Source organism: Culicoides brevitarsis, chromosome 1 (genome assembly GCF_036172545.1).
Source record: "Culicoides brevitarsis isolate CSIRO-B50_1 chromosome 1, AGI_CSIRO_Cbre_v1, whole genome shotgun sequence".
NCBI classification, from domain to species: domain Eukaryota; kingdom Metazoa; phylum Arthropoda; class Insecta; order Diptera; family Ceratopogonidae; genus Culicoides; species Culicoides brevitarsis.
In genome coordinates, this window is record NC_087085.1 from 18,621,261 (window position 1) to 18,648,968 (window position 27,708).

The 27,708-nt window shown below is 27.2% G+C and overlaps 1 protein-coding gene across 9 annotated transcripts in view; it reads left to right on the forward strand.

The window, feature by feature from the left end:
• The window catches only part of LOC134827305 (mucin-5AC), a 213,444-nt gene that overhangs the window by 104,278 nt on the left and 81,458 nt on the right, over positions 1-27,708 (forward strand). For all 9 annotated transcript variants that reach the window (XM_063839896.1, XM_063839897.1, XM_063839895.1 and 6 more), the window contains exon 2: positions 1,046-1,814. In XM_063839896.1, the coding sequence (XP_063695966.1) occupies positions 1,626-1,814 (189 nt within the window). In that variant the 5' untranslated portion in view covers positions 1,046-1,625. The remainder of the gene's footprint in view (positions 1-1,045; positions 1,815-27,708) is intronic.

A 27,708-nucleotide genomic window follows, 5' to 3' on the forward strand; every position in this document is an offset into this window, starting at 1 on the left:
GCGTTACAAAGCTCATATAGATTTCAAGTCGCAACAAACATAAAAGAAAAATTTTACAAAAAAAAAAGGGAACGTGCGCCATATTAATACCTCGCTTCATCATAGCTCCTGCGTGTTTACTTGTTTTGTTTATCAACACAAGCCAGGCCAAATGCTAAAATGACATCCATTGCTCTACACACACGTGACGCACGCAACCATGCCGCGCCGCCATGTAAACCGTTTGTGCGCCAACAATAACAACATCACCACAATTTATACAACATGCAGCATATAGTCGGTGGTGGTGTTAAGCTCCTTAATGAACATGAAATCTTTCTTCGCTGCTTCGTTACAATACCGAATGGAACAAAAGCTTGTCCTTGATACTTTATGTGTGCCAAAAAAAAAAATAATAGAATGACTTGTAATAAATGAGTTTTTTTTTTTTGAAGTAAATACGAGTCATGAATTTGCGTGGAATGAATTGTTCAATAAGTTACTCTGGCACCGATGAAAAATTATCATTTTGCTCTACTTTCTGCTGAAAATCAGCAAAATCAACGGAATCAGCGGAACCAAGACAACAACCATCTTGTCTCAATTCCCAATCAGAATTACAACAAAAAATTATCGGAAAAAAATCTTTTCATCAAATAAATTATAAATGACATCACTTATAATGGGAAATAGATTGGTTGGCAGGGAACGCGCGGCACAAAATTAGTCAACGTCTATTTATTACAAAGATAAACTTTTTCTTTGTGGAAAAAATAAAATACAGTGACTGGAAGGAAAAAAGAAGAGGAGAGTGAGTGTGCTCAGACACAATGACGACAACAACGTCCTATTTGTATTTTTTGTTCTCTTTTTTGATTAAATGATGTCTATTATTTTGATAGAAGTCTATTACGAGCTGATTTGAATATCGAACGTGCTTTGTTGATTTTTTTTTTCAGTAACTTTTATATTAAAAATATCGCATGCTAGACATGGATTAACAAATTTGTCCACAAACACAAAATTTCATTAACTAAATTTCTTCTTTTTTTTTTTTCTTTTACAGAACCAAACAATCCCCGGCTTTGCTGTAGTACTGGCTTGTAAACCAAACTTTGTCACAACAGTATCAGAAGTAACTCAAAAGTAAAACTTTTACCGAAATAAAATCCTTTTGCTGCTGAGTTCACTGCTTTTTCAGCTTTTGCATCTCTCCTAAAAGGCAAACTTGTATCGCAATTCCTTCAAATAAAAAAAACAGTTTCCTAATTGCATTGATAATTTGCAAAAAAATACAACAGATCGTCCTCGCTAATAATAAAATAAACTCTAGTCCTTTATTTGCCATAAAAAACAACAATAACAACAACAAAAAGTGATATTACGAAGAAAAAAGTGCAAAAGCCCCCCAAGAAATCAAATAATTATAATAAAAAAAAATTTAAACATCGACTGATCTTGTGATACAAAAAAAAAATACTAAGAAAAAATTTATCCTATCCCAGTACTTGTGATGAAAAAATAATTTTGATAATAAAATATCAAAATACACGACAACCGGACAAAGCAAAAGCAAAATAATATTACAAATAATAACAATTTATAAATAAAAAAAAAGGAGAAAATCAAATTCAAATTTATTCAAAATGGCCACAATGGTAAATATGACAAATTTATTGAACGGCAAAGATTCACGTTGGCTCCAGTTGGAGGTTTGCCGTGAATTTCAAAGGAATAAATGTACACGTGTCGACACGGAATGCAAATTTGCACATCCACCAGCAAATGTTGAGGTACAAAATGGACGTGTTACAGCTTGTTATGACAGTATTAAGGTAAGTTTATTGATTTTTTTCGACTTTATTACATTTTTTCTCTAAAAAAAAGCGAAAAAAATGCCATAAAATGAACAATATTTTTTTAATTGAGTTAACAAGTCTTTCACGCAAAAAATACAAAAAAAAAAGACAGGAAGTCATGACTGACATTTTCATAAATACTCACGCACGCACGGGAAAGAAATCAAGAAAATTGAGTCTATTATGAAAAAGGCACCTTTTTCACGTTGTGTACATTTTTTTTTATTTTATTTTTATTACAATCTTTTTTTTCCTCTTCTTCATTTCTGCTTTTATTCGTTGTTTTCGTTCAATTACCTAACCTTTTACAATATTTATTATGATTTACTTTGTATTGTTTTGTGTTCGTTTTTTTCCGCTACGTTTATCGATAAATGGCGAAGAAGAGGATGCAGATGATAGTCTTTTTTTTTGTTCCTTGCAAATAAAAATGAGAAACGAAAGTTAATAAGTCATAAAAATTAGATTTTATTACCGGCACGAAGAAATTAAATTAAAAATTTATATATTTATTACTCGTTGGTACTCCAGTCTCTCGTAAATTTTTATGCTTCACTTGAATGATTTGAATCCGAACAAAAAAAGGAGTTTAAAAAAAAAGTTTTGTTGATGACCTTTTTCTTGCCTGCCTCGATGTTGGAGGTATTTTATGTGCATAACAATAAAAATATCATCAAATCATTGTAATTGGCCTATTAACACTGGACAAGAAGCAGTCTGTCACAGGAAATTTGTTATTGATTGTTCGAGAAATTTATCTAGAATTCAAAAGACGGAAATAATTTCAATTTTATTTTTCCCCGTGGGGTGAAATGGTTTTTTATACACTTTTTTTATAATTTAAGTTTTTCTAAATTTTAAATTTTTTCATAAAAATATGTTTTTTAATGTTTAAAAAAAAAGTAAATAAAAAATTTGGAAAATAATTTAATTACATTAATGATATTTTTTCCCCATTTTATTTTTTTTTGACAAAAAAATTATTTTTTCTAAAAAATTATTTTACAAACATTTTTCATGTAAATTTAAAGAGCGTTAATTAGGATTTTTTTTATGAAAAAAAAATTGTTTTTAATTTTAACTAAAAAAAAAATAATATAAAAATTTTTCATCGAGTTTTTTTTTCAATAAAAAATAATTTTTAATAAAAAAAAAATTAAAAAAAACAAAATTTTGTAATAAATTCATTAAAGAGGGTTTTATTAAAAATTTTTTCCATTTTTTTTGTTTCTAAAAAATTGGAAAATTGGACTTAAGATATTTTGTGAAAATTTTTATAAAAAAAAATCCTGAAAAAATCTCAATATTCAAAAATTTTATGAAAAAAAATTCATACTAATTTTCTAAAAAAAAAAAAAAAAAAAAAAATAAAATAAAAAAATAAAATAAAAAGTGGAAAAAAATCCTGTGAAAATTTAAAGAATTAATTAGAATTTTTTTTTCAAATTTTATGATTTTTTTTAAATATTGAGAATCATTTCCTATGAAAATTTGGATAAAAAATTCCATTTCGTTCCACTGAGTTCAAAATAATTGCGCAACATAATAAATAATAAGTGAGTTTCGAATCACAAACGAAGGCACTTACGAGGGTTCCTCTTATCTCCCGTGTGTCGCAATTGTAAAAGGAAACTGCCAATTAATTATTACCCCTGCAGGTCTTTTCATGTATTCCAATTTTAATTTTCATGCATATTCACAAAGTGTACATCTCGTGAAAAACATTGCACTTTCATGCGTGGCACGAGTGTTTCAAGGAACTTTTCAATTTAAAGGAAAATTTGACATATGTTTATTTGATTCCCCCTTTTTTGCGTACATTTGGCTGGAAAATTGCCTCTAGCTGCACTCTTTTATGAGCCACTGTTTGCATACTTGTCCCCCTTGCGTGCTCTTTTGAATATAAGTAAATTTTCCACCCAATGTCTCATGGATAGAGAAAATGCATTACTCTCTCGTTCCTATTTGAGTCTCACCCCCAGATGCAAAAAGAAGAAAAAACATGCAAAACAATAAATTTTGCTTATGTACAAATTTTTCTCGTCTTCGAGAATTTTTTTTTTTCGAGAAATATCAACATATAACGTGCACAGTGCATGTGGCACAACACAAACACACAATATTATCGCCTTAAGCCCTGAATTATTTATAAACATTTGAATATTTAAACTCGATTCCTTTTTCCTCCTTTCACTCGCTCTGCGACTGTGTGTGTGTGTGTTTATTTGGAAAAAGGCACTGATATCATAGATTTATTCTGTCAGATATAAATATTTTTCTGAGAATCATAAAAAAAGAAAAAGATAAAAGTCTTCTTCTCGCAATTTCGCAGCTTGTGGTTTGACGAAAAAAAAATTTTTTTTTTATTGAATAAGAAAACGTTCACGAAAATTAGTTGATCCTGTTTCAACTTTTTCTTCTGCGAAACGAAATTCATCAGTTCTTCGAGTTGTTTGTCAAACAAATACACGAGAAAACAAGAGAATTGCATTTCGAACGAATTTTTTTTCTTCTTTAAATTGAATGCAAAATCAGCTTCCGCCTTAATCTTGCTCTCTTTATTGTCATTTATTTGCATTACGTACGTTCTGTGGCCTGATTATGTCGAAAAAGAGGATTAACGTTTGTTGTCGAATGTTGTCGGAAGTTGCTATTGTCATCATTTCCGGGTTTACATTGGCTCTGTTCTCTCTCGGAAATGTAAACCGAGCTTTTTTCTAACAAATTTGAAAGTTTTTTTTTATTTTTTGAATCTAAAATGTTTCGTTATGAAACTAAGCCACCACTAAACAACAAACAAAAAATAAGAAGAAAAAAAAGTTTTGCAACAACAACAACAACGACATGCTTGCACAAATAGTGCATATATTATTAGATTTTTTCATGTTGTTTGCTGAATTCTTCTTTTTCTTCCTCTCTTTGCTCCAAGTTTAAGCCAAAATGCTTTCAATAAATTTACGTATTATTCCTCCTTTTTTTCTGAAAGTGTGTTTGAGATGTGCTTGTTCCGTTTTTTAGTAGCTTACGGCATACAACCCGAAAACTTTCATAAGTCTTTTTAATAATATCGACGTGGTGGATTAGAATTTTTCTTCTTCTTTTCTCATATTCTTTTTTTTCTTCTTATTTTGTTGAGAAAAGACAGACACAAGCACATATTCACACAAAAATATTGAAAAGTTTATCCATTTATTTTGGGATTTAAACTACTTAAGTTTGACTGGTGCAATAATGCCGTGTTGTTTGTACATATCGGTGCACGGAACGGGACCAAGTTGCTTCGAAATTGAAAATGAAATGAGGTGTGAAAGCAAAGATAAAACATATATAATAAAAAAAAGATGTCGAATCGGTGCGCGGGCCCCTGATTGTTCAAGAGATGATTGAAAAATTTGTTGCAATTTATAACAGATTTTTTGCATAAAAAATTTGAATTTTTATAATTATAAAAAATTATTTAAAAAAATCATATCAAATTAATTAATAAATAAAAATTATTATAAAATTAAATTAAATTATTTAATTATAAATAAATATATTTTTGATATTTTTTTTTGAAAACAAAAAAAATCAATTTAAATTTTAGAATTTACTCAAGGTTTTTTTTAAATATCAATTTCTTTATTAATTTTAATTGATTTAATTAATAATTAATTATTTTAATTACTTTGTTTAAAATATGAAAAAAAAAAATTAAAATATCAAATGTTTACAGAATTAATCTTTTTAATGTCTATAGCTTGAGGAAAATTAAGGAATTAAGAAAAAAAATTATTTATTACACAAAAAAATTATCGGACTCAAAATAAAAAATTTTTGAATAAATTAAATATTATTAAAAATATAAAAAAAATTTTGTTTTAGTTAACATTAATTTTTTTTTTAAATTAATAAATATCTTTAAAATTTTTGATTTTTATTATTTTAATTATTATTATTTTTAATAACTTTGATTTAATTTAGGGAAAAAAAACTTTTTTTTCAAACAAAAAAAAATATTTATCTATTTTGGATGAAATTTCAAAAAATTTGCCCTAAAAGATCAAAATTTTTAAAACTTTTCATATTTTTAATTAAACAAAAATCAATTTGAGCCCCAAAACAATGTCTTCCAGCTACACATCTGCTCATCATTCAGTCATTCACTCTCATACTCAATGATCACTATTGGTTTGTTGCCCAAAATTTATAACAATAGACACAAAAAAAACCCCTTGTGGAAATATTCACAATCAATTAAAACTTTATAGCATATTTTAATTAGGTCAGCACAAAATTTTTTGGAATACAATACAAAACATATGTATGTCGAAAAATAATGAAAAAAAAAAAAATTGTTGCAAACTCTTGTTTTGTGGTTTGCTTTTTTTTCTGCTGATTCATTAGTTTTTTACTCGTGCCTGGCTCAAACTTTTTTTTTGAATGAAAAATAGAATAGATTGATTTATTGTTGTGAATTGCGATTTGCCAACTATTTCAATGAACTTTAATCTGAATCGAGTTAAAATCAAGGCAACAAACAATTAAAACGAGACAATTTGCACCCACGTTTGCATGACAACTTTTGTGCGACAAAGAAAATTTCCACGAAAAAAAATTTTTTGAGACGAGAAAAAAAAACTAGAGACAACAAAAACCTAAAATTATAATAAAATTTAATAAACGACGTTGTTTGACACTTAATTAACCTCTGAATTTATTCATAATCGAGTACGGAGCGAAGAAATGAACAAGAAGAAGGCAACGAGCGACGACCGACATTTCTGCATATTTATTCAAACTAACTTTTTTTTTGTGTGTGCGCGTAGTTAGAACGATGACAGCTGATACCCAGAACACACACTTTTTGTATAAATATAAATTAAGTAATAATAATGAATCGACAGACGACAAAAATAAAATTAAAATGTCAAATGTTACATTGCACGATTATTCGCGTGTGAAATGGTTAATTGAATCAAAGTCATTTGTTGTTGTTATGATTTCACATGTCGTTAAAATATTTTGTTCGCGCATATTCTCGTACTGTGGCATTAACTGGGTGTGAAAAAATCTTGAAACCGATTAACTTTTTTGTCTTAAGTCGCAATTTTTTTTCTTACGGAGATCCGAGACAAATGGTCCTAATCCTAAATTTACCCTTTTTTATTTTTTTTCTGTGACGTTTGGAAGCCACAGAGTGTCACAAAGTCAATATCAGCGTTAAATCCTTTTTCTTTCGTCCACCCAAATAAATTTGAAGGCATTTAAATAAAGCTTGATACAAACAACGACGAATGAAGGAATGGCAGGATACGGAACGAACGAAGAAAAAATAGCAGTACATTATTAATGTAGGTCAACAAAATAAATTATAATGATTTAGTTTAGTGTTTGTTGGATGACAACGTGATATTTTTACTTGCTCCGTATTAACACATATGCGACTTGTCGTCAGTGTGTGTGTGTGTTTGGGGCACATGCATAAATGATTAGATCTAAATGGGAAAACGAGCAATAACAGACATGTGATGGCAGTTTTCGTTTGTTTGTTTCCTTTTTTCACCGCATTTTGTGAAGTTTTTTCGAAAAAATGTGGAGGAATTTAATTTTTTGAGTCTGTAGCTCAAAAAAAAAAAAAATTACGCATCATTTAAAAACCAATAATTAAAAATATTTTTTTTAGTTTAAAGATTTTTTTGAATTAATTCTTAAAATTTAAAACAATATATTTCTTGAAATTTTCTAAAATAATTTTTTTATCAATTTTAAAGAATATTTATTAAAATTTTGAATTAAAAAAAATATTTAAGATTAATATAAAAATTTTAAAATCAAAAAAAAATATTTAAACATTTTAAAAATATCTCTTAAATTGCATAAAAATTATTTATTAAATTTTTTCACTTTAAAATTATAAAAATATCTTAAAATTAAGAAAAAAACATTTTTAAAAATTTAAAAATTATTATTTATTTTTTTTTAAATTGTAGATTTTTTTAAATAAATAATTATTTTTAATTTTTTTTAATTAATTTTTAGATACTTTTACAATTTTCATTAAATAACAATTTAAAAAAAAATAAACAATTTTTGCGATTTTAAAAAATATTAAAAAAATATTTTTTTTTTTTATTTGAAGATTTTTTTTATTTATTTTAAATATTTAATATTTTTTAAGAAAATTTCTAAAATTTTCAAAATTTTAAAAATAATTTTTCAAAAATTTCAAAAAATAAATTATTTAAAAATAAAAAAAATAATTTTAGCAAATTAAAAAAAAATTTTAAAAAATATTTAATTTTCTTAAAATTCCAAAATTAAAAAAAAATAATAATTTCACATTTAATAAAAATGCGACTAAATAATTTATTTCTAACACTTTTAATGTCTTTTTCCCATTCTCTTTCTTGATGTGCCTTTATATATATGTCACTAGTGTTGTAACTTATCGCCATCTTCCTCGTAAAAAAAACAAGAAAAAAAATTTCCTCCGAAACGAACAACAATAAGTAAACAAAATAAATGATTATATGCATAAACGAGCACCGTACATCCTTTTTCCCACTCTGGGCGACATTTCTGGGTTAAAAGTAAAAGCCAACATGTTTGACATTCTAATAGTTTTCGGTGTGTCGCATGTAAAAAAAAACTTTATCAGGATTCTAATTTTGTACTGTTTGCTTATTTGACTTTGATTGTCCTTTAATTTAGTTGTTCAAACAAATGAGCAAACAAGGTAATTGAATTTACGTTTTTTTCATGTCATCATCATTTTCAATGTTTTAATTAAAGTCTTGCTCGAACGAGTTTTCGCGAAATTTTGTTCACTTTTTGGCATGAGGCAACTTTTGTTTGATTTATTCAACGCAATGTTTTGTTTATTATAATGTCTCTTCAATGCCTTCAATTCACAAAGACAATCAATTCAAAATGCTAAAGGCTAAAATAGCATGAACTATTTAATCTGAATAAATTGAATAAATAAATAAATTAGTAGGAGATTAAAGGAGTTTATACCTTTCTTCTCTCGATATCTATGGCGACACACACACAGCTTTTCTTGACTCTGTATCATCGTAATTTCTGCCAATTTTCTCAGATTTAATTTAAATTTCCAATAATATTTTATTCAAACCTAACTTTTGCTCTGTAGACTTTGCTAAAATATTCAAGAAACTTGTTGAAGATGTTCGCTTTCTCTACGGAAACTCGAAAAAGGTGTCACCAAATTGTTTCTAACTTCATAAAAACAAAACTGAACAATAAAATTAATGTCACCCATGTCAAACAAAAAGCCCGAGGCTTAAAATTATTATTTTTATTCGGCAAAAATGCACCTTTGGGGACTTGGTTTTCGTCGATAACGCAAGGCGAGATATCTAAAAAGGTGTAATAATGATAAAAAACTTTTTCAATTTCAAAAAATTTCCTTCGTTGATTGTTGTTACGCCAACAACTTTTAACCATCAATATTAATGATGAGACGCAAAACCTCGTACAGCGTTATTATTAATGACGACGATGACGAAGCTGCTTCATGAACAAACAAGTTTGCGTCAATAAACATAATTTTTCTCCATATTTGGGTGGGCTTCGATCTTCGATGTGAAACAAGACACTCTCTGTCAATATTATATTTTATTTTCTTGTCATCAACTGAGAAAAACCATAAAAAAAATTTTTTTTCGACAAATTGCTTCTACGCGCCTAACACTGACTACTTGACTGACAACTCTCTGACATTAATAACGTTCGATTTTCTTTTTATTTTTGGAACGTTAAAATTTTTTTATCGACTAAGGCGTCAATAAAGGCGAAACAAGTAAAAAAAACAATTGATCTCCTAAATGTGTCAGATTCGGGAATTTATCATATAAACGGCGAATTATTGTTTAAATATATAAATTTCGGGGTAAAAATGTTAAAATTGCCCCGCAATAAATTTTATACTTTTTCTTCTCCTCTCTGAGTTACGACCGTTTAAAAAGATTTGTTTGCCCTTTTTTCGCAGCGCTTTTCAAACACAATATTTCATTCAATATTTGTAATTTTAATTTATTGCTGCTGCTACCTTTTTTCGCGTGTTTCAAATTTTCTCAATAAAAAGTTTTTATTTAAAGAGCGGACCAGTAATAACATAAAAATTTGTATATAATAAAATCAATAAAGTCGAGAAAAGTGGTTGCCTAAAATTTACGACCAAAAAAAATTTAATTTTAGCGGAAATGAGTTCATTTCCTGCCGTATCATTACACCTTTCTTCCGCGAAAATTCGGATGAGTGATGGTTTATTTATGGCAAATAATAATTTGAGCGCGACCGTCAGCTGATAAGCAGCTGAATAACCTTCAAAAAGAACCCTTGTCAGTTACGCTGCAAATCTTACCCCAAAAATACGGCACAAGGCAAATGTCAAGATTGTCTAGAAGAATATCAAATGTGACATATATGGGTTTCCTTATCCAATTTTTTAACACTTCCAAGTGGGTTGCTATTCATAGAATTAAATTTTATTATTTATTTATTTGAACAAAAATAAATAAATAAAATAAAAAAATCGAAAAAGGTAAAAGTTTGAAACTTTTATAAACGATTAAATTGGATTGTCTTACATGGCGGGCGCGTTTTATCCGAAATTACTGACAAAGCGTATTAAGAAGCCATACTTTCTTTTGTCTTCTTTATGAATATTTGATGTGTCCTTTGCATTTCAACGGTTTCTCTCTACTTTTATTTTTTAAACTCATCATATTTCCACTTCCAACGAAAAATTCCCTCGCGTACTTTAATATGGCAAACCTAATTAACGGTCTGTCTCTCCCTTAAAAAAAATGTAACCGAAAACCACAAAAAATCGTAATCCTATGTTTGTACTTAAAAATTAATGTCAGACAATTCTCACACCCTACCCTCCGAAAAAAAACAACAAAAAAAAACGGACGTTCATAATATCGTTAATTTACATGGAATTTAGTCTCTCGCATATAAAAAAAATCCTATAAAAATTATTCCAACAAAAAAAAATCAAAATCTTAAACAAAATAAACATTTTTCTCATTTTTCCCTGGGTGATCTCTAATTTAGTTTAACTTTTATCTCTTCCTTCTTTTGTCTGGCCGTGGCTCAAGTACCAAAAAAAAAATCGGATTTATTCAATGAATGTAATGCGACACGACTGTAATTGCATTCCATTGTGGTGCTTTTGCCTCTGTGTCTCTGTAAAAAAGAAAAACACGGAAAAATATAATTGTCATAAAAGCTGGCATATATTTGTTTTTGAAATTTTCTGCCTTTTCACTTCCATTGTTTTATTTTTGCGCCATGGCAAGTCAAGATTACACTCACTTTATGTTGGGTGTTGTTTATTTTTCGTTATGTAAATAATGTCCGGAAAGGTGTTCATGTGATAAGAGCCGGGAATTATTTGCTCATGTTTTGTTTTATTTGCAAATGTGCGTGAAAATGTCTTAATTTCAGCTTTATTTAAAGAAAAAAATTTTTTACCTGAGATTTTTCACGAAGAAAAGACTTGAAAAAAATTGCGGTAAATTTTTATTATTCAATTGCTCCGAGCCACGCTTAAATGACGAGGAAACACAAATATTTTCCACACAATTTCCATAACCTTTCTTTTTTTTCGGATGAATTGCTTGAGGAATTCGCACACATTTCATTCATAAAAATTTTTCTGCATGTAAGTTGCCTCAAGGTACACAAAAAAGGTGCAAAATGTAAATAGAGTCTTGTTTCACTAGAATTGCGCTTTTGTTTGTATGAACTGAGATGCAAAAAAAAAAATTCTGCGAATTTTTGAATCATCTGCAACCATCTGCTTGTAAATTTCTTGCAAAATGTTGATTACTCAACGAAATCAAATAAAAATCACTTCCGTCAAAATTTTTATGATTATAATTATAATTTATGTCGATTGTTTTTCTGTGGTGCCCGAAAATGACCAGCTGTACAGCTCTCTTAAAAAAAATCAAAGCTTGCAACAATATAATCGTTAGAGGCATTCGTGGGTGGACAGATCATTAAATATCTGAAAATAAAAAATTACTTAAATTATAGAGAAATATAAAAATAATACGATAGCATTGTTAGAGAGACAAACAGACTAAAAAGAGTTATCTCACATCGTTGTGGTATTTTTTACCAATTGAGAGAAAATTACTTTTTTGAGGCTCTTGGGTATAAATTATTTAAAAAAAAAATTAAATATTTTTTTTTAATTTTCATTGGAAAAATACTCAAATTTTTATTTTTTTAAATTTCTTTTTTAATTTTTAATTTTTTTATTATTTTTTTTAAATAAAAATTTTGAAAAAATTTCTTTTGAAATTTAGAATTTGGCAAATTTTTATTTTTTTTTTAAATTTTTTTTTTTTTTAAAAATTTAAAAAAATAAAAAATATAATTTTAATTAATTAAAAAAAATAATTTAATTTAAAATAATTTTCAAAAAATAATTTTATGTTTTTTAAAAATTTTTATTTATTTTATTTTTATAAAAAAAAATATTTTATTTTATTTTTATTCATAAAAATTTAAATAACTTGATTATGAAAAGTTTAGGAAAAAAATATTTTTCTTTAAAAAAAATTCAAAAGGCCTTATTTTTAACCCCAAGGGCCTTAAAAAAATTCAACATCATCCCACTGAGTAAATGGACGTTGAAAAATGATAATTAAAAAACATTTTGGCACCCAATCATTTGTTATACTATTTACTGTGCCTCGTACTACAAAAAGATAAATCTTACCATATTTGGCTTTTTAAACAATCGCGCACACATTCGTGCACTAATGACCGACCTATGAGATAATTTTAGTACCGATTATTACAACAATAAAAACAAATCTAAAAAATAACAATTACAACGCCTCCGCAACTCGTGTCGATTATATTGTTATTATTTGACGGGCTCTTATAATAATAACTTGAGATTTAGCTACAAATTAGGTAAACAATATATTTGGATTATTAAAGTTAGTTCCTGATGTCTCGATCGGACGATCTTGACAATGAAGGGAATCTTTGTTCCCAAAAACGCCCAATTTTCAAAAATGTAACGAGGCGTTGTAGGTCACGTGCTTTCACCTTTGTAAAAAACTGCCGACAATTACTTTAATGGTTTGATATGAACGACACTAAAGTACCATTTCACATAATAATTTTCGAGCATATATGAAGAGAGGGCCCGACGAGAGTACTCGAAAACTTAATTTATTCACATTTATTTATGGCTTAATATTTGCATGATATTCCACTCGGATGTTCAGACGAGAGGAGACGACGACGATGATGATGATGAGGACGACATGCAAAATACAAGTACCAATATAATCAACTCTTAATTGATATATCTATTTACTTTTCTTTATGCTCGAATTTCGCCTGAATACGAGTCGTAGTGATGATGAGCAACAGCATTCGACAAGGATTCGTCATTCATAATAATTTTATGTATTTGAGAGTGTTTTTTGTGCATGCAGTAGGGATCCTGAAATTTTTTTTTTTTAATTTGAAGTAAAATTTAATGGAAACGACAAAAAAGTGATCAAGACTCTAAATTAGGTCTTCGGTTCGCAATTTGAATTTTTAGGTTTCGAAAAATATATAAATTTTATAGCTTAAATTATTGCAAAAAAAAGTTCAACCTTTAACCTTTAAAAAAAAATTTTTTTGTAATTTTTTTCATTTTCTTGTAAATACATTTAAATAATTGAATTAAAATAAAAATTATTTAATTAAAAATTTATCAGTTAATAAATTTAAAAAAATTGATTTATTATTTATTAAATTAATAAATAAATCCTAAATAAATAAATTAATTTAATTTTAATAAAAACACATTTTTAAATTAAATTAAATTTAAAAAAAATTAAATAATAAAATAAAAATAATTAATTAATAAAAATTTTTATTAAATTAATTTTAATTTTAATTTATTTCAAAATATTTTTAAATAAATAATTTTAATTATTAAAAATATTTTTTTTTCGTTTCGCTAAAATCTTTTTAAATTTTGTAAAAAAAATTTAAAGACTCTTTTGTGTAATTTAAAAAATAATATGTTTAATAAAAAATTTTAATAATTTTAAATTTAATTAAAAATATTTTTTTTGTAATTTAATTTTTTTTTATCTCGATCTGGAAAAAAATAAAATTTTTCGAGGATCCCTAAGACTCATTCATGTATGATGTGTTGTTCAAAAGGATAATATGACTCGGAATTTAATCATCATATTTTGTCTGAAAGCATGTCGTCCTGTGTATGCATGTGTGATATCACCCACCTCTGACACAAGCATAACAAACTGGGGTATAAACAAACACACACACACACACGAAAATTATACATTCCAAATAAATGTGCAAATATTTTCATCACCATTTGTTTAGTAAATTTATGAAATGATATGAATTGAAGTGGATTATACGGAAAAAGCGACAACAATACAGCGACATGCACCGATGATGTTAATATTTAGTTATTTTTGCGTACAAGCCAAGCAGGACATTTTCTCTCTCTTGCGATGATAGATGGCATTTTTGTTTGAGGTGAGGTGATGGCATGTCAGAAATTTTGTTTCAATTCGCGCTTATTCGAAGTCGATTGCCTCGATTAAAATTTTGGTCTGTGCCGTTTCAATTAAACGAGACAGAGAGACTAGACAAAAAGGAAGCCCGATAAAATTTTATCATTAACCACAAAATCTGTTAAAATCATTCATAAAAGAGCGCAATTAAAAAAGTTGGTCTTTCTCCTCTATCTTTCCACCTTTTTGTTCCATTTATTTTATTTAGCACGAAAAAAAAAATCTGCACATGGAAAAACTTTCGGATTTAAAATAATTGAATTTCCATGTTTCCCAACAAATTTTTCGTGGTACTACTACCGGAAGACAATCTCAATTGCATTATCAATGTTGTGGAAATAATTCGAGATTTATTTTAATAGAGATACTCGACAACCAATATATCGATATAAAAGCGAGTCAATTAAAAGTTATTAAATTCAACTTTAAATTCAATTTTTTTTTTCGGGCATGTTTACTTTGACCTGACAGCTGTCGAATATAAAATGCTCATATTTACTTTAGATTTTAATTGAATTTCATGTTTTTATTATCGTCGATGAGTCCCCAAGTTTCTCACATTTGTCAGAAAATCATTTTATTTTCAACGAGATAAATTGTTTGCACAATTTTTCAATTATATGAGGATACATTTTATTTATAAATTTCGTACAAAAGGAAAAAAGGCAGATTATATAATTTTTTTTTTATATGTTTGAAAAGTTTGTGAACATGTGTAATATTCTGACCAAAATCATTTTAGTGGACTTAATATAAATGAGTTTAGTATTTAATCCGTTTTTGTTACGGAAAAACTCGTAGAAACTCAAGCGAGTGAAATTCTCGTCTATTAAAATTGGAATTGACGGCGATGTAAATTTTGGTTCAATGTTCAAAAGTGTCCATCCTTTGCATTCAAAATTAATTAAGCAATGTCCTGTTTCCATTTCATTAGGCACGAGTTGTCAGACGCTCATGTCAAATATCGTTTGTTCCGCATTTATATGGGTTGTTGGCTGAACATGAACGGAATTACCTATTTGGACGTCAATATTGGTTTTTTTGAAAAGAAATTTAAAAAAAATGAAAAAAAAACAACAAATCTAGTCCACTGGAAAAATTTTCAAGTTTAATTCAAAACTTTATGACAAAAGCATCTGCAAGAAATTTAAAAAGTTATTAATTAGGGAAACAGAATAACTTTTTCTTTTATTTATTATTATTTTTTTTATATTTATATTATTCTGCTTTAATTTTTTCTTTCAAGATTTAAGGACGATAAAAATACATTTTGTTAAAAAAATTAATTTTTAAAAGAAAAAAATTAAATAATTTTAATAAATTATAAAATTAATTTTTAAATTTTTATTTTTTCAATTTTATTAAATTTTTAATTTATTTTTTTATTTATATTATTCTGCTTTATTTTTTTTAAGATTCAAGGACGAAAAAATTCACTTTATTTAAAAAATAATTCAAATTATTTTTTTTAAATTAAATAAATTATTCAATTATTAATTTATTTAAATTTTTGTTTGTTATTTATTTTATTTAAATAATAAATAATATAAAAAAATTATTTTAATTCAAAATTTTGTTTCATTTTAAAAAAAAATTAAATTAAAATTTTTGAATTAAAAAATTTTTTTTTTTGGATTAGCCTTAAAATTAAAAAAAAAATGGAAAATATCAAGACAAAACCATCATTGTCTATTTATTATTATTATTTTATTTTTTTTTTTAATTCCAGCGCAACAATGAATGAGATGAAAATAATTTTTAATTTCAACTTAACTTTTTTTTGTTGTTGCATTTAGTTATTAATTCCATCCAACTTCAACTTTTTCATATTTTTTTGTTCTCTATTATTGCTGTTAGTTGTACTCAAGTCCATTCCAGTTATTTATTAATTGTCTGTAGATTACAATAAATAATAATAGCAGCAACTGAACTGAGCAGAATTTTATCTTCCACATGGAAGAGGAACAAAAAAAAAAACAAAACAAAACAATAACGAACAAAAAATAGTTTGAATTGAGTTTTTAAAGTGTGAATCGTATAGCAGGATAGAAAATATTTTTGCAACAGAACATTAATAATAAATATATAGAAAAATAAAAAAAGTGGAATATACACTCCACTCGAGTCATTTACGAATGAAAAGTCTATTAGTGTTGAATTATTTTCAATTAAGATAAATGTTTAATTTAAAATTTGTTCCGTTTTGTTTGTTGGCTTTAAAAAATTGTTCTTGGATGATTTTTATTTTTTTTTTCGTGCGATATGAAAGTTTTTACCTTTCTTCTTTTTTTTTTATTTTCATCTCTATTGAAAAAAAGCCGAAAAAGGGACTAAACCATTTTCACTTTCAGACTTTTATTATTTTTTTTCTTCAGTTTTTTTTTTCGTATTAGAAGATTTGTAAAAAGCATGAGTTTGCATTTTCTTTCCATTCCACTCAAATTCTTTCTTTTTTCCGTTATACATTAGTCCTTGGGGAAAATCTGAACACTTTGGCAGCAACGTAACTTTTAGACACATGAATGAAAAAACCTCAAAAACAAAACAAAAATAGATTTCCATTGAAATGTGGTACCTCATAGTTTTTCTCGTCTTCAAACAAAATGGCTTTTTATTGTTGTTTTGTAACAAATCTCGTTCATTCCTCTCCCAAAAAAGAAAATAAAAGATTTTTCGAGTACCTAAAAATAACAAAAATAACACAATAAACGAATAATAATAAATAAATAAAAGTGAAGAGACCACTTATTCCGACGATAAACGAGGAGAGTGAGAAGGAATATAATTATTGTTGCAATAAAATGTTTTTTCGAACATTTCGCACACACACACGGAAAATGGCAGTGCAGTCATTAAAGTAGATGTTAATCGAAGTTTTTCGTATAAAAATGCGGAGAAAAAGTGCGAAAATTTGTGAGAGTGTGTTAATGGACGAGTGACATTGAGAGATTTTAGCACGCAACTTCTCCCCATGACGACTGCCAAATTGATCTGCTATGCGAGAATTTTAGTGCCGCAATTACGAAAGTGAACTCACAACAAATAACAAATAAAATGGAAATGGATTCGAGTCTTTTATCCACACACTTACGCTTTATTTTATTTTATTATTGTAATAATGATGATGATGACTCGATGTTGTTGGTAAATGGATGTATTATGTTGCTGTTAGTACACTGTTAGTTATAATGAGGCTTTTAACGTTTATTATTGACATTTTCCTCTGTGCTGCGTTAACAACATAGTGCTTTTGCCCGATAATAATAGAGAGCGCACGACGCACGTACAACGAAGCCACTTGACTGAGCCTCTAATTTTGCGATGCAAAATATTGTAACTTTCACCCCCAGCCAGATTTATTTACCATGAACGACATACCGACTTGCATATTTTATCATTTATCGTTTGACCGGAGGATGATTTATATTAGAAGTGCCAAAACAATCAAATATTTGTGGTGCCTCCGCACGATGACGATGCACGTATCGAGTTGGTATACATATGATGATGAAGTATCACATAGCCATAAAATTGGCTTTCAATCAACCCTTTTTGAAAATTATAAATTTTGGGACATGGCGCGCTCCAATATTTCGTAATTATAAATACGTTTCAATGACAGGACAAATATTGCCACGAGTTTCGTTCATTATTATTATATGTGAATGATTATGCACATAAATCATTTGAGCGCTATTGTTGTTGCATTTATTGGATACTTTTGGAGTACTCTCGTGCATGGATATGGGCATAAATTTGTAAACAACGTCCATTCCCCTTAAAGTTACAAATTTATTTGTTGAAAAGTTTTTTTTACTGCGTTTTAACTTTTATTTTGAAAAATGGACAATGATGTTGTCTGTCTGTAAGTTGGAAGTTGCCATTTGTTAATTCAAGTTTTTCGTTTTAGTTTTGCCATTTACTAATTCAATGCACTAATTTTGATATTTCACTTAATTTATTTAACAACGATGAAAATTTATGGAAAACGTTGGAAAATTTTGGGAAATTCGTAAAAAACAAGGGAAAATCCCGGAAAACTCGCAGGAAAATAAAAATGAATTTAAAAACTTAAAAATCTTTAAATTTTCTTGAGACCTATAAATGTGAATATTTAGTGAAAAGCTTCGGAAAATTTGGAAAATTCTTAGAAAATAATGGAAAAAGTCGGAAAAATTGAAGAAAATCGGAAAAACTTAAAAGTTTTAAAATCATGAAATATTTGACTTCAGAGTTTTGAGAGTCAACATTGGGAAACTCCGGAAAATTCGTGGAAAAATCATGAAAAACTAAGTAAAATCAGAAAAACATAAAATATTCTAAAAAATTTTAAATTTTCAATTACATTTAAAGTGAAAATTCGTTAAAAAATAAATAAATAAATAAAAATAAAACTTGGAAAATTCTTGGAAAATTACATAAAATTTCCAATTTTTTTTATAATTTTACTAAAATCTCGTGCAAAACGTATTTTTTCAAGGTGAAAATTAAAATACATGAAAATACTTGTTTTGAAAAGCGATTAAGCTCTTCGTCCAACAAAAACTTCCCAACTTCTATTTCTTTTGTTTCCCTCACGCCTCACGAAACAAACTTTTTTTTCACCAATTTTCAATTTATTTTTATCACTTTGGGGATTAATTTAAATATAAAAGTGGCCAGGTTCGTTCTTTTTTTGCTTTCTTCTCGCCACACAGAGGAAAATTCGATGAAAAAGAAGGATGAAGGTTACGAGATGTGTTAAAAGAAATATATTCAAAACAATAATAAGACACGCAGGAGAGAACAAAAAAAAAGAAAGGCGAGAAAAAATATCCATTAACCACTCAACCAAATCAATATTTGTTTGCCTCAAGTGTTCACCAGGGTATATATAATTAAAGTTAATGGCAAAAACTGATCTAAATCTGCCTGTCTGGAAGTAATTTTTTTTTTTGCTTCTCTTGTTTCTTGTTACTATTTTTTTTCTTTCTCTCGCTTTTAACAAGACAGAAAAAGAAAACATGAATATTCCCTGTGTAAAGATTGATAAGAAAATGTTTTGTTTGTTGTACGGAAATTACACGACACTCGAAGAAGAGAGGCGCAAGAAAAAATGAAAGGAATCGCTTTCACTGTTCCACGCCAGAAAATTCATAAAAATTAAAATAAATTTATGAATGCTGGTCATTTGCGGTGTTGCTGCTAATAATTATATTGTTATTATTTGTGGATTTTATTATGACCGTTCCTTATAAATATTCGCCCATTTATTAGTGTAATATAATTAATTTCAAGTTACTGCACGTTTTTTTCTCGCCTCGCATACGCCACTTATTTCTCTCCTGAAATTTCCGCTAGTTGCCAGAGATGGAAGGAGCGAATTTTTTCCCGGAATCCAAATTAATTTCCTAAAATTAAATTTTTAATTTTTTTACCTTCAGAAAAATTTAAAAAAAACTTAAATTAAAGTTTTTTTAATTTTTCAGTAATTTTTAAAATTAATTTAAATAAATAATTAATTAATTAAATTTTAATAAATAAAATATTATTTTTTTAATTACGAATTAAATTAATTTTAAAAAATTTTTTAAAATATTTTTTAAATAATTTTTTAAATAATTTTAAATTTAATTAATTTAATTTTTTAAAATTTAAAAAAAAATTAAATTTAATTTTTTAAAATTTTAAAAAATAATATTTTATTTTATTTATTTATAAAATTTAAAATTTTTTTTTTTATTTTTCAAATATAAAATTCAGAATTTTTTCATAAATTTTTAAAAATTTCCCGGAAACGAAGCTCCCAGATTCCCGCACTTTTCCCATAGTTGCGAGTTGTGTGTGTGGCACTCGACAAAAGTAGACTTTCATGTCGTGATAATATAAAATAACATAAATATTCGTTTTAATTAAAAGCTCTACACACACTGCAAGGCGGAATTTCGTCGTTCTCTCGACGAAAATTGTTCAAAAAGAGAGCAAAAACGTGAATGCGAATGCATTTCATTTGCAAGCGCATAACAATTATTATTATGTGCATGATGATGATTGTTACTATTATAATAATGGCAAGTTTACCAACAAACAGCCAAGGTTTCTGGCATGCAATGCGAGAAGAAATTTCGTGACGTGCGTCGTCCCTCCTCAATCATTTAATCGGCTTTTTTTAATTTATTAAATTTCCTTGAATTTTTATTGTTATCCTGGTGAATGCCAAACGAATAAATAGACAAAAATAATGGACAGAAGACGAAAACCACAAAAATGTCAGTCCCTTTCATTAAATGAATAAACGAATTATGCCTCAGGGAATTTTTCGGTAGAAACAAAAAAAAATAGAAGAAAATTCGTCGCATTTTATGCCAAAGTGGATCAATATTGTCCCCAAAATTTGAAATAATAACAAGAAAAGCAGCCAAATGTTACCTCGTTGTTCGTCGTTTGTCCTTGATTTGACGCAAAAATAATTTGTTTTGTGCGTCTTTTCATTATTTCCATACGGAGCGTTGTTATTTTTATTAATATTTCTCACAAAGCATGAATTGCGACGTGGTTCTTTATGAACTGTCATTGTAATTATGTTTAAGCATGACAAATGAAGAACTCCCCGAATTTTCAACCAATAACGTGGAGTGAAGTGACGTAATAGACGAGCGCAAATAATTGGTATCGTTGAACAAACAAAAGCTGCATTGTTTACTTTTCACATGTAATCTGTATTTATTTAGTGCATATTTGCCTTAATTACTGCCGTTTTCAATCAGATTTACTTTAATCAATGCTTCGTGGCTTCATCTTTCGGATTTTCCAATCTTGTCAAGTCTCTGTTTTTCGATTTAGTTACACACAAGAGCAAAATTTAATCGCATTGTATGCAGAATGTAATTTAATCAGAAACCCTCAGGGTTTTCAATTGTACAAATAATGCGCTTTCTTGTTTTCCACTCAGAGGAGCGGCGCGGCGGCAACGTGAAGTAATTTGCATATGACACTCTCGATAATATGTTAGGAATTTTCGGAAAATAAAATGGAAATGTCTCTGCACGTGGAAATGTATACGCAGGGAAATAACAATCAGATGCCTCGAAGGCACATTTTTGGTGTCTTTTGTGTGTTCTTTGCTTCGTCGACAACGAACGGAATGTTGCCTCGTTGCTCTGTGTGCGAATGTTTATAAAATTAATGCATTATCAATTTCTTGTCTCGCACTAAACTTTCTCGCATTAGGTATTTGTCCTAAACAGTTATTTACATTTTAACGTATCGCTTGTCATCCGATGTAAGGAAGGTCTCTTGCTTTGTTTAACATTTCACAGTGGGACGAAATTTTTTCTAAAAATAAAAAAAATATATATTTTTAAGAAATTTTTAAAAAAATTGTATAAAAGGCTTTAAAATTTTTGACAATTAATTTTTTTTTATTAATTTTAATCATTAATTTTTTATTTTTTTTTAAAATTAAATTTTTAATTTAAAATTTTTTTTTAAATTTTTAAAAATTTTAAAAAATTTTTTAAATATTTAAAAAAAAATTTTAAAAAAATTTTAAAATTTAATACATTTTTTTTAAATTTTTTAAAATAATTTTTTTAATTTTTTTTAAAATTTTTAAGTGAAATAAAAAATTTTAATACTTTTTTAAATATTACAAATAAAATTTTTTTTAAAATTTTAAAAATTAAATTTTTTTAAAAAAAAATGTTATAAAATTTTTAAAACTTTAAAAAATTAAATAAAATTCCGAATGTTCTGAAAAAAAATTGTTCCTACAAATTTCATACTTTTTTTTTTTTTTTTTATTAATTTTTTAATTATTTTTTAATAAATAATTTTTTCTAAAAATGATATTTTCATTATTTTTCGCTGCAAATATCTCTGAGTCAATTTTTTCTCAAAGAAAAAAATTTTTGGTTTGGAATAAATAGAAAAACTTCGATTTAAAAAAAAAATTTAAATTTATTTTAATTTTTGCCCCACCGTGCATTTGTATTTCAAAACAAGACAACGACAGAAAATAGGAAGGAAACTTTTTGGGGACTTGCATTATGTTGTGTTGTATTGGGGCGTGTGACAATATGTTAAATATTTCAAATTATTGAGGTACTCTTGAAATTTCTTGTGCCCTACCGATCTCAAACGATGCCTTTTTGTGTTCATTTGTGTGTTTCTGGTCAAATTCCATACAAAAACATTTCCTTGTCCCGAAAATCCGGATGGAAAATTAATCGATTTCCGTTCATTCCATATTTTATCATAGACGTGAAAAATAAAATAGTAACGCGTCACAGACACATTAACGATAATTTTTGGCACGATAATCCTGTAATTTGTGCATGTGCACGTACAACGAGAGTCATTAGAGCGCAAAAATTGGGCATATACGAGATAATGTGTGATCTGCATAACTGACCGACGACCAATCTCGTGCCTTTTTGAATTTATGTCATTCAATTAGTTTATTATCATTTTAAAGTTTGAAATCAACCAAAATTTATATTAGACGCATCACATTTGGCCAACATTTCGGGGATTTATATTTTAAAGTAAAATGTTTGCAAAATTTTGCTGCGAAAGACTTTATTATATCACATGAAATATGTAGTGTATGTCTGTAAAATATTCATGTGGTTTAATTTCAACAGCCCAGATAATTATCTGCAATGCACGAGCAATCATGATACACGTAAATTTTATTTCTATGCTAATAGTTTTGTACGTGTGTCTGTGTGTGATTTTATTATTATCATTATTATTAGATCATTGAGTCTGGAAAATTTTGTGCTCAATATACGGCATATTCGCTTTCAATAATTATGCTTTATTGATTATGTGAGCAACACAAAATAAAACTGAGGTTTTATGGCAAATTATTAAATAAATTTATTTTTTGTTCATTACGCTCATCCAACCTCAATTCTCTATTAAAGCTGATTTTTTTAAAAAAATTTTCTTTTTTCTTGCAGGTAAGCCCCCACGTTTCCTCACGTAACGGATTTTCAATTACTTTCGCAATTTTCGACGCGCCATTCAACGACATTCAGAAACGTAAGTTACAGATAAATAAATTAATTCCGAGCAATCACGAGCATTTTTGCGAACCAAATAAACAGACAAATATCTTTTTTCTTTGGTCTGGCACGGAAAATTGGTCGTAAACCTCAAGGACATTTACGAAAAAAAAAGTAAAATAAAGTAAAATGATGAAAAAAGAGCACAGACTAGGCACAGCAAGCAAATGAAAAAGATTACCCCTGTGTCGACTCTTTGGCAATAACTTCAAATTATGTACGGATGTACAATTTTCCTAGATCTAATCCAAACATTTTATTTTTTTTTCTTCTTTGCCCTACACGTCTCATAGACTCTACTTTGCTCGACGTTAAACGTAACATTATTGCTTTATTGTGAATGAGAAGTTATTGTGTTAATGCAAGCAGGCAAATTGTGTGGAGGAGACGAAATTTGTTTTTATAAGGAAATTCCTGTGACACACAAACCGACAGAAAATAAAAAAAAGAGAGAAAGACGAAAAAAAGCCTAGTCAATTTTCTTACAATTGGGCTATATTGGCTTTATTCCGATAGTTACGAGATGATTATTATTATGGAAGGACTCGGAGAGAAAAAAAAACAAATGTACTGTCACAAATTTGACTAAAGTGGGTGAATTCTATAAAAAAAAGAAAAATTATTGATATTGAATTGAAAAAAAAAAATTAAAATACAAAAAAATATCAGTTATTGGTTAGGCAATTACAATTTTGAAAAATTTTTTCACAATATTTAGAACTGAAAATAGTAGAATAATGAATTAAATTTTGAATTATTTTTTTTTGTTTCAATTTCAAAAAATGGTTATTTTTTTTAATTTCCATTAAATTTACTCGTATCAAGGATAATGGTCAAATTTTCAATAAATTTTAATTTTAAAATATTAAAAAAAACAGAATTTCAAAAATAAGTATTTAATATTTTTTTCCAATTTAAAAATTATTTGCATTTAATTTAAATATTTTAATTTGTAATTATTTTAAAATTATTAATTAAATAATTTTTTTTTTTTTAATTTATTTTTTTTTTATTTAATTAATTTTGAACCCATTTTAAAAATTATTTAACATTAAATTACATTTTTTTTTAATTTTGATTAATTTTATGAATAATAAAATTTAAAAATTAATTTTTAATTTAAAAAAATATTTATTTTTTTTAATTAAATTGAATTAGAAAAATATTAAAAGCGATAAATTGAAAAAAATCCAATTTTTAACAATATTTAGCCGTTTCTAAAAAAATTGCAAACTATCATTATTATTTTTTTTTTCATATTTATTTAAATCCACTTGATTTGTTGTTTTTGAAAAAAAAAAATTATAAGCCCGGGTAAATCTAAAAAAAATAAAAATTTCACTTGCCTTTTTTTTTTGTAAAATGAAGCAACTTTCGAGGCAATTTTCTTAAGTTGTCTGTTTATGAAAAATAAAAAAAAAACAAAAGAAACTCACACACACAGGAAAAAACAATTTATTTGTCTCAAAATAAAAAGTTATTGCCCTGCTTTCTTTTTCCTTTATTTTTTAAACTCTTCGTTCACATTTTTCTTCCTCATATTTACTGCCGTTTGTTAAAAAAAAAAATAATATTCCAGCTGTTATCACACACGTACAGCACTCGCCCCCCTTTTCTTCCTGCAATTCAATTCCATCTCATATAACACATGACTGAGCTTACTATATTTTATGTGAAACATCCTCCGTCGTGTCCCGCTTTTCTTTGTCTGATCTGCACTGTATGCCGTTTGTTGCTAATAATAATCTCGAGGAAAAAATAAATTTTATGTCATACACGAGCCAGCTACTCTTTTTTTTATTTTTTTTTTGGTCAAGATCTTTTTCAGCCATTTAATTCGAGTCGCATATTAAAGTTTTCCTCGGCAACTTTGTGTGTCATCAAATCTGTACGTGATACGTCAGTTCTAATGCGAAAAAAAGTAGCAAAAAAACTCTTCACTTATTTCGTATTGTTCCGATTTAATTCGAGTGTTTCGGTGAAGAGCAAAAAAAAAGTCGACGAAGAAAGATATCATTTTTTGTGCCTTTTTTGCAAACACTCAGAAAAGACAGGCGAACGTTTATTTTTGTATTAACATTATTAGAGTAAGCAATCACATCACCTACCTCGATACCTAAGCGGCGGAAGAAAATGTTGCGAAAAAAAAAGTAAATAGAAAAAAGTGGAGACGTATGTCCTATGTCATTTTTTTCCCGCTGTTCGTCCTTTTTTTCTGCCGTGCCTCGAGTTCCATGCAATAAATATAAAAATAAAAGAAAAGAGAAAGGCAAAGTAGATTGTATCGTTACGCCGAAAAAAAAATGCGTGACCTACAAATGTTTCTTTTGGCTCCAAACGAAAAAAAAATAACGGCAAAAAATGAAATAAAGGAAAATGGAGTAATAAGGAAATTTATGTTCCTTGCTCTTCATCATCTCGTCGTCGTCGTCGGTCCTAATTCATTTGTCTTGATTATAAATAATAATAAAAATATACGACTGGCAGGCACCATATGATATTTGTGTCTCTTTTTTTGCTCTTGCCAGCTACATAAACAAGTGTCTGGTCAGCACGTTCGTATCGGATGACAGGCTGTAATAAAGTCACGCATTTATCGTATTGTCATCAAGATAAAAGGTTTCTTGACTTGCAGCAGGGAATCCTTGTTGTGTCATTGCTCCCTTCCACTTCTTCGTCTTCACGAAATTCCTAATTGAAAAACTTTCCTTTTAAAAGTGATTTCTTTCATTTGAATTTTTACTCTAAAAAAAGTTACCAATAGCCTTCAGTGGTGCATTGTAATTCTTTTTTATTTGCGCATCTCTACGAACGAAATAATAGAGCGCAGTTTATTTATGTTATTTTAACAGATTTTTAAATGAGTTTCGAGGAAACTTTTCTAAAAGTTGAATTTTATCTCTCTTTCTCGCTCGTGGAAAAGTTTTCGCTACTCACTCTTCTTCTACTTCTTCCGTGGACGAAAACACACACACACGAACTAACATAAATTTCAATTATCTAATTTTTATTACTATCGTCGGTATAGATTTCCTTACGAAAATAAATTTCAATTTGGTCTGCATTTTGTTGGGAGGGAGAAAACATGTAAACAACCATCGTGCGAGTGAGTGAATTGAGAAAAGAGATAATGGACAGGGACGAAAAACAAATATTTTAATAATTATTTTAGAGATTCTTAGAGACTTTACTTCACATATTCTGAGAAAAATTATTTAGAATATAATTTTATAAGAATTTTTCAAAATGTTTATATATTTTAAATAAAATCATTTAATTTTTTTAAAACTTTATATTTAAAAATTTGTTTTAGTCAGAATTAAAAAGTTTTTAATAAAAAAAATATATAAATTAAAAATTAAAAAAAAATGATTTTTTTTTCAACAAAAAATAGTAATTTTTTTAATAAAAATTTCTATAATTTCAATAAAAGAATAATTTTTTTTTGTTTTTTTTCTCATTAAAAATATTTTGAAAAATTAATAAAATTTTATAAACCATAATTGTCATAATTTAAAAATACTTTTCAAAATTTTAATCTTTTTTAATAAAAAATATTTTTTTAAATAAAAAATTTATAGTTTTTCAATAAAAATAAATAAAAAATTAAAAAAAAATAATAATAAATAAATAAAGATAATAAATAATAAATAAATAATAAAAAATAAATAAATAAAAAAGTTTTATAATTAAATAAAAATAATTTTATATTTTAAAATAAATTCAATAAATATCTTTAATAATTCTTTAAAAATTTCAAATAATTTTTTTGTACCATTTAAAATTAAATTATAGAAATTTGGATTAAATTAAATTCAACTTCACCTAATTTGTGAAATTTTTCGAATTTTTTTTCACACTTGTAAAAAAACTTGACTTTTTATATTTTTTTCGTCCCTGAACATGGCTAATGAAGGCAAATGTACTGCTTTTGTAAGCAAAATTTTAAATACTACTTTCCTTCCGTTTCCAAAAGCTCAAGACTAACGATGTGGTCGAAATGCCACAATGCCACATGACTTCATGGTCGAGAATGTCTGGCAACATTTTTCAAGAAGCACGTCAAACGGCAACGATGGAATTGCATAACATAAATATCAATAACATCATCAATCTTGCAGCCAGCATGCATCCGGCGATGTTTTCATTGCGAAGCACATTGAATGACAAAAGAAAGTCAGGATATTGACGTCTGTGTGTGTGTGGAACGCTTTAAAATGTAATGATCGTTGCAAT